The 8,368-nt window shown below is 24.3% G+C and overlaps 1 protein-coding gene across 1 annotated transcript in view; it reads left to right on the top strand.

Annotated features, from left to right (window-relative positions):
• The window catches only part of LOC100215557 (protein RRP5 homolog), a 92,645-nt gene extending 85,432 nt beyond the window's left edge, over positions 1-7,213 (top strand). Inside the window, exons 37-47 of the mRNA XM_065792269.1 lie at positions 14-127; positions 2,529-2,698; positions 2,908-2,960; positions 3,102-3,134; positions 4,114-4,206; positions 5,491-5,559; positions 5,708-5,892; positions 5,994-6,162; positions 6,248-6,401; positions 6,513-6,678; positions 6,999-7,213. Coding sequence (XP_065648341.1) covers positions 14-127; positions 2,529-2,698; positions 2,908-2,960; positions 3,102-3,134; positions 4,114-4,206; positions 5,491-5,559; positions 5,708-5,892; positions 5,994-6,162; positions 6,248-6,401; positions 6,513-6,678; positions 6,999-7,161 — 1,369 coding nt within the window. The 3' untranslated portion in view covers positions 7,162-7,213. The remainder of the gene's footprint in view (positions 1-13; positions 128-2,528; positions 2,699-2,907; positions 2,961-3,101; positions 3,135-4,113; positions 4,207-5,490; positions 5,560-5,707; positions 5,893-5,993; positions 6,163-6,247; positions 6,402-6,512; positions 6,679-6,998) is intronic.
• The last annotated feature ends 1,155 nt before the right edge of the window (positions 7,214-8,368 follow it).

Genomic DNA, 8,368 nt, shown 5'->3' on the forward strand with positions numbered 1-8,368 from the left:
ACTTTTTTCTTAGTCTTTCACAAACTATCAATGGGCGTGTTCAAATTAAAAATCTTTCGCAATATTTTGTTAAAGATTTCGAATCGTTGTTTCATGTTGGAAAATTGGTCAAAGCTAAAGTTATATGGTTTGTTTATTTTTCTTTTTAAAACTGAGGGAGTATATGCAATATACCTTTTAGCATTTCTAGCAAAGTTCAATGTAATTTTTAGCCTATCAAATGGCTCTATATTGTATTTAACTTTAAACATTTTTTTAATTTATCAAGTATGGATCAGGTATTTTGAAGAAATATTTGTCTAAGATCTATGGTTTGTTATTAAAAAAATATTTTTAATAAGCTAAATATAAAAAAATTTATTTTAAATAACTAAAAATAATTTAAATATTGACATGTGTTTTTATAACTTAAAATATGTGAATTAAAAAAATATTTCAAACAAATTGCTATTAAAGCTCCAAAAGAAAATCTTAAATTTAATATATTACCTCTTAAACAATTTTTTATTTATTCACTTTTTTAACTATTTTGTTTATCACTTACACTTCTTTTGATTTTTTTATTTTATATTTTAATTTTTTATTATTATTAAATTGTAGTTTAAATAAAGTTTGATTAAAAAATGTTTTAAAAATAATCCGACTATTAAAGGGTTTACTTAGAGCGCAAAAAATTTTATTTTTTGTTCATTGAAAAATTTGTTTTGTTTAAAAGTTTATTCACCTATTTATCTCGAAATATAAAAAAAAAATGTAAAACCTTTTAAAAAAGAAGAAGCAAAAAAAAACTTTATAATTTAAAACTGACATTTTGCTTTTAAATAAAAGTTGGTTATTGATTGTTCACAAACGCCAATGTCTTAGAGAAATTCCACATAGTATTTATACAAAATCAACTTCATTGGATATTTACAATTGCATTTATTTACAAGATTTACATTTTTTATTATTATTATATTATTTTTTAAGTCACTTTATAAATACGTTTTTATATATACACTTATTTATAGGCTGTTATATTTTGATAATAATTTTTCATTTGCAACAAGAATTTATTTATTGGCTGTTATATTTTGATAATAATTTTTCATTTGCAACAAGAATTTATTTATAGGCTGTTATATTTTGATAATAATTTTTCATTTGCAACAAGAATTTATTTATAGGCTGTTATATTTTGATAATAATTTTTCATTTGCAACAAGAATTTATTTATAGGCTGTTATATTTTGATAATAATTTTTCATTTGCAACAAGAATTTATTTATAGGCTGTTATATTTTGATAATAATTTTTCATTTGCAACAAGAATTTTGCACATGATTTTTTATGGAAAGTAATTTCTTATACTTAAAAGTGCTCATATTTATCACACAAGTTTGCAATTTTAAAGTTGAAACTGCTTTTAAAAATATTGCAATAAAACGTTTTTGTTTTTTTTATTTCTTATCATATTTTAATATATTTTATGAAAGGAAAAAACGAGTCAATTAAATAATATATTGAAATATTACTTAGCTGTTGATTATTTAATGCACAAAAGGCATTTCTATATAAAATCATAATCGATGTTTTAATGTCGTTCTTTTCAAAGAATTTAATTATAAACTGAAGTTTTTTCAATTTGCAAAGATACAAGTATATAGTTTTGAAGATTTTAAAGTTACAAATTAAATTTGTCACTGATTAGGTTTTACTTGCTTGAATTGTTTTTCCGTTCAATCTGATAGTGTGAGATAAAATTTTGCTAGAAATCAAAGATTTCGCTAATATCCTGCTGTTATTATATCATCATGTTATTATAGTTATATTTTATTATAATATTATAATTATCTCATTACATAAGTCTTGCTATTATGGCTATTATAATATCATTATGGTTATTACATTATTTAGATGTGTTGAAGTTATATTGATATTTTTATTAATCAACAAGCATAAATTAGTGGCATTTAGCTTTGCTTCTGCGTATGAGGTTTTCAATCAGAGCATAAATTTGTATGCTAGTGATTTGAAATTTGATTTTGTTTCTTACAAATAAACCTGATGCATCAGCAGTATGAAAATTTTCCAACTTGTTTTATATTTAGATATAAAATTATTGGTATTTTAAATTTAAAATTAAATTAAAATCAAGGTGAAATAAGGTAATCATAGAAAAGGTGTGATAATTTTGAGGTTAGGAGCTGAATCTAATTTCATTAGGTTGTAGTAAAAGAGTTAAAAAAGTGTATTTAATTTTTTAAATCAATAGAATATACCAAGTAAAACAGTTTTAGTTTTTTTTGTTTTTTTTTATCATTTTTTTAAAGTTTCATTCACTATGTGTCTGTAAAAAAATGATGTCCACTTTCAGATTCTCTCAGTTACTAAAAAATCACATATTTTTTGATAACTTTTTCAATAAAAACTTTGTTATTTTTTTATAAATTTTTTTGTATGGTTCTATTTTTTATTTTATGATTTAATTTTTTATTGTGGTATGTGAAAGTTTTACTTTTTAAAATAATTTTATTTATTATTTTAAGTATTGATCCAACCACTAATCATATTGATTTATCTCTGCGCGGTAAAGATGTGAATGATGTTGATCCAGCTCCCCCACCAAAACGAAAGTTACCTGTTAATGAAGAAAGTGAGAAGAAGAAAAAGAAAAAGAATGATGAAAAAGAGAAAGATGAACACGAGTTAAATGATGGTTAAATTTAATAAAGTTTATTAAACTTTTTTTAATTTTTGAATCATTTAATGATGAAGTTTTGAATCATTTAATGATGAACTTATTTCTAGAGCTAAGAAATAATAAACTTTTTTCTTTTTTTTTTTTAAAAAAAAATTTAAAATACTTTTTTTAATATTTTAGAAAAATTTCATTAAATCCGTTTTTTACTTTATTTTTTTTCATAGAAAATCTTTCTTCTTCTGAAAGTGAATTTGACATTGATGATACAAAAGACAAAGTATCTTGATTGATTTTAGAAAATTTTTAAACGACCTTTATTTTTATTAGACTTGTTTTTCAATTTTGAGTTTTTTGAATTTTTTTAAATTTGTTATCTGATTTAGTAATAATTTACTTAAACTTGAATATCTTACCTTAGGTAAAGGAGGAAGTTACAAAGCAAACATTAAAGGTTAAAAAATTTTGTATTAATGTTTATTTATTTTATCAATATATAAGTTTTTTCATCACCTTAATTTTATCAAACCATTAAAACAACAATTTTATTAGCCTCTTATTTTTTTAGCCAACGTTAGTGCTAGATTAAAGACTGTGGTGCTATTGCCTCAGGCCTCATAGTTTTTAGGGTCCCATTTTTTTTAAAAAGACCTTTATTTTAGTTGTTTTATATATTGTTATGGTAGTTTAGGGTCCACTGCCTAAAATAGCTCTAGGCCCTGAAACTATTGATTTGCTTTAATTTGTTGAATAACCGCTCTCCCAGATAGTTTGTAGCAGCTATACAGAAAAACATTTGTTTTTACATATAATTGTTTAGAAATGTGAAAGTGAAATTCTTGGAACAAATGATTTCATCCCAAGAATCTCAACCTCAGAACCTCATAAATTTAAATTTATGAGGTTCTGAGGTTGAGATGCTTTAAATTTACATAATTGCTGACTAAACAATTTTAAGTTATTAAACTTATAGAAGTTAATAAAAGTTCGTTAGGTAACTTTGCATCCCTATTTGAGGATGGGAAAATTGACTTGTTTTAAGATGATTAGAAAGTAATTTAACAAAATATCTTGTAAATGCAATTTTTTTTAATATAAGAGGAATTATATAAGACTTAATTTAATGTTTAATAGGTAAATCAGTTACCAAATAATCATTAAATGTTATATAACTGGGCAATTGGAACTAGAGACAACATGACAAGCTATACTAATAAAAAACCTATGTATAATTTGTGCACAAATCTTTTGTATATTTTACTATGTAGGACAGTTAGAAGAAACCAAAAACTATTTTGAAGATAGAGATAACTTGGTAATATAATGGATATGTAGACAACATACACAGTGATGCTGTTTATGTTTACAATAAATCAATTGGGGTGAAAACAATGTTTGTGTCTCTTTTTTCATTTTTTTTTAATCATCTTTAGATTGATTCATTTGATTGGAATGATGAAGAAATAAAACCAAAAAAGAATGAAAGTGATTCAGGTGACAGCTCTGAAGATGAGAAAAAAGCTAAGGTTTTTATTTTATGAGTTCTTAAGAATTAAAAATTTAAACAAACTAATGTTGTGAGGATAAACTTAGTAAAGACTAAGAATAGCGAGTAGTTTTAAACTATTTTACACTTCTGCTTTGAATATGTGTATTTATTATTTATAATTATGTATAACAAAATACGTAAAAGTTATGCTAAAGTAATAAAGGAAGAAAAATAATAACAACAGCGTAAATAAAAAATAATAGTAATGATAAAAAAGTAAAAATAAAAAGGGAATAAAAATAGTTGTAATAACTATAATAGTTATAATAGTTGTAATAATTATAAGTGATTGATATGTCACTGGAATGAAAGTAGTTCTATTAATTATAAGTGATTGATATGTCATTTGAATAAAAGTAGTTGTAATAATTATAAATGATTGATGTCACTTGAATAAAAATTTGATCAAAAGAGGAACACTAATTTTTTATTAATAATAAAATAATATTGAAAAAAAAACTAATAAATATTTCTCTATTAAATAATCTATACTATTTGTTGCTTTATTTCGTGTTATCTGATTTTAACATTTAGCGCTACGAATTTTAATTGCGTTTTCACGCAAATTTCTTCGTTCGGATATAATACCCAATCGAAATTGTTTGTGTTCCAAACTTTATTAATGTCTAGAAAGAATTATACAAATCGCTTACAATGTCTGATGAGAATTATTTGTTCAGCAATCGTTATAAAAAAAAAAGCAATTATTGTTGTTGTTGTTGTTGTTTGTACTGTACTGCTATAATAATTAAATAAGTTTTTAAAAAATAGTTTTTTTTTTAATGTTTAAACTTAATATGAACGCCAAAATTAATATTGTTTTATTATATTCAAATTTTCTTTCAGTTTGGTATTGATGTAGTTAACAGGTTTTTAAATAGTCGAAGAAAAAATTTTGAGTAGTTGGAATAAAATTTAAAAAAAGATGTCAGCATGAAATAAATTTTTTGTTGGCTCTATTATAATCTTAAATTGAACGTTTGTGAACTAATTCGTTTCGAAATATTTCTTCAAAATTTCTCTTAAAATTAATTATAAAAATTAGCTAAACTTCAAAATGTGTCTACTTAAGACACATCATTTGAAAAGATTTTTTGTATTATAGTTGATTATAAGAAATATTTAGCTTTGCCATTCAGTTTTGGTGTTTTTGTTGTTGAGATTTGTGTTTATTTATTTGTAGTGATGAAGTCCTAACTGAATAAAAGTTTACTTAGTTTGGTATGCACTGTGAAACTTTTTTTTAAATTGCAATATTTAGGTTGAAGCCAAAAAGACAAAGCGACAAAAAAAAGCTGCAAAAAAAGCAGAAGAAGAATTTCTCCATAAGGTTGTTTTTTTTTCAGTTAATTTTGAAAGTTCATTTTAAAGTTATCAAAACGCTAAAAAAAAAAATCTATATAATCTACCATTAAATGATAAATGCAAGCAATCAAAATGAAAGTGTAAGTACTATTGTTATCATAAAAATATTTTAGGCCGAACTTGCTTTACTTGATACTGATCGACATGTTGATAGTTCAGAGGATTTTGACCGACTATGTTTGGGTTCACCAAACAGTTCTATTATTTGGATTCAATATATGGCTTTTCATTTGCATTCAGTAGAAATCGATAAAGCAAGACACGTTGCACGAAAAGCTTTACAAACTATATCATTTAGGTAAAGACTTGTTAAACTTACGGAAATTTATTGCATGACGTGGAACGTTTCAAATACTTAAATTACGTTTTGGGCTATTGTATCTTAAATTTTATTGATAGGGAAGAGCAAGAGAAGTTAAACGTTTGGGTAGCACTTTTGAACTTGGAAAATATGTATGGAACCAATGAATCATTGGAAAAGGTTTTACATGAAGCAGTTCAAACCAATGATCCAAAGAAGATTTATTTAAAAGTGTTGGATATTTTTGCTAGAACGAATAAAATCGCGGTAAAATAAATTTTTTTTAAATGTCATTGATTGTTTTTATAATATTGATCATTAAAAATGTGTCCTTTTTTATTTTATTTTATAGGAAGCTGAAAAATTATATCGCATTGTTTTAAAAAGGTTCAAAGGTAGCAAAAGTGTTTGGATTAGTTATGGTTTTTTTCTTATGAAATGTGGAAAATTAGAAGAAGCAAGAAATCTTTTACAGCGCTGCCTAAAATCTTTGCATGAAAGAAAACGTATGTTTTTTGTTTGTTTGTTTTTAAATATTTGGATATTAAATTTTTCTCCCATAGTTATTATATATTTTTTGTTCGCTTTGTGTTATGGTGCTTTTAATTTTTATTCAGATATTGCAACAATTGTTCAGTTTGCTCTTATGGAGTATAAATTTGGGGAGCCACAGCGTGGGTCGACAATACTAGAAAGCGTGTTAAAGAACTATCCGAAGCGCTCTGATATATGGTCTATATATATTGATATGACAATTAAAATGGGTGACTACGAGCAAGTTCGGTATGAAATTATTTTTTCGGTTGCCGTAAAACTTATAAGAGTTGTGTTAGGTAGTACTGAGGTTTTTTTTGTCTATTGCATTTTAGTAGTAATTTAGGAAAATATGATTTGTTTAAATCTAACAAAAAATTTTCCGAGTGTTAATTATTTTTTATTAAGTAATAAAAATGTCTTTTCAATCAAAAATTTGAATAAAAACATTTAAATTAAATTTTATTTTCAATTAGTTAAAAGCTTAAAACTAAAATAAATCTGTTAAATTAAGTTTAGTTACTATTTTTTAGAAATAACTAATATGATTAGTGTTTGTCTTTATTTAGGAATATTTTTGAGCGTGTAACCACGTTAAAAATGAGTGCAAAAAAGATAAAGTTTATGTTTAAACGTTATTTGGAGTTTGAACAAAAATATGGCAACAAAACGACTATTGAAGCTGTAAGGAAGCGAGGATATGATTATGTTGAAATGAATGACAACGAATAATAATACAATTTTACAGAAAATATATTATTTTTATAAAAGATTTCTCCACCTATCTTGCTTATATTCTTATTTGTATATCTATTTCTATTTAGTTATGTAACAATATCCATTTCTATCTAGGTAAGTTACAATTTTTTTACGTTTGCATTTTAAAAGATCAAGTAATAAATTAATGGCTCTTTAAAGTTTTTGTCACGTGTTAGCGACCCCAAAGCATATGTAATCTTTAAATTCCCTCTTGTAATACCCTAAATCACTCCGCGCCCCCACTTTATTTCCAGATATATCTAGATTTTTTTAAATTTTAATTTTTACTGGATCAGCGGTTTTTTTTAGTGTGACAGTATAAAAAAGCTTTTTTATATTGTTGCTAAGTTGTTTATTAACTGAATTAAAGCTATATCTCGCGGATTTTTTTTTTTTTTCTTTTACACCAGTTTAGGTTTAAAAGCGCATTAATAGCATTAGTGTTATTTTTATTAAAATTTTTTAAACACCCTATGTAATATTTACAAGGTAAAAAAATAAGAAAGTTTATTTCAGTGATATTCAGTAATTCTTTCTTCAAGAAATTGTTTTAAATTGTCTCTTTGCTCTTTTGAATTTCAGTATTCTACTACAAATTTCAAAGTTTTTTCGAGGTCTCAGGAAATTATACTCTTGGAATGAAATTTTCACCTTTTTCATTAAATTTTAACGTCAGACCACGGCATATTTTTTAGATATCGGCAATAAAAGGTTATTCAGTTGTGAAAAGTTCTGCATTATTTATTCTTCAAAAGACGAATTAATATTAGGGTGTCCCCAAAAAAATGACTATACCCTCAAATGTTCGGGATTTGGTCTGTAGAAAAAAATATATATCCATATGTTCATTTAGTTGACAATTGCAAAATGTATATTTTGAAAATTTGGATATAAAGATTTTTTTCGTATTTTAGTTGCTTTCGCTGTTGTCATGAAAAAAATATTGTTGTTAAAATCATACAGAAAGACTTATTAGATAAGCTTAAAATGTTTGTAAATTTTTCTAATAGGTTTACTTGTTAAATAATTTAAACTAGTGCAGAAGTGTTCATAATATCTTTTTTTTTTATTTGTTTTTAACATGGAATGTTCAAAAACGAAAATAAAGCTAGGTGCAAAGAGAAAATTCGACTGCTCTATTAGTCCTAGAAGAACTGTTTACCTTCTTAATTATCCTACA

This window comes from Hydra vulgaris, chromosome 03 (genome assembly GCF_038396675.1).
Source record: "Hydra vulgaris chromosome 03, alternate assembly HydraT2T_AEP".
Classification (NCBI taxonomy): domain Eukaryota; kingdom Metazoa; phylum Cnidaria; class Hydrozoa; order Anthoathecata; family Hydridae; genus Hydra; species Hydra vulgaris.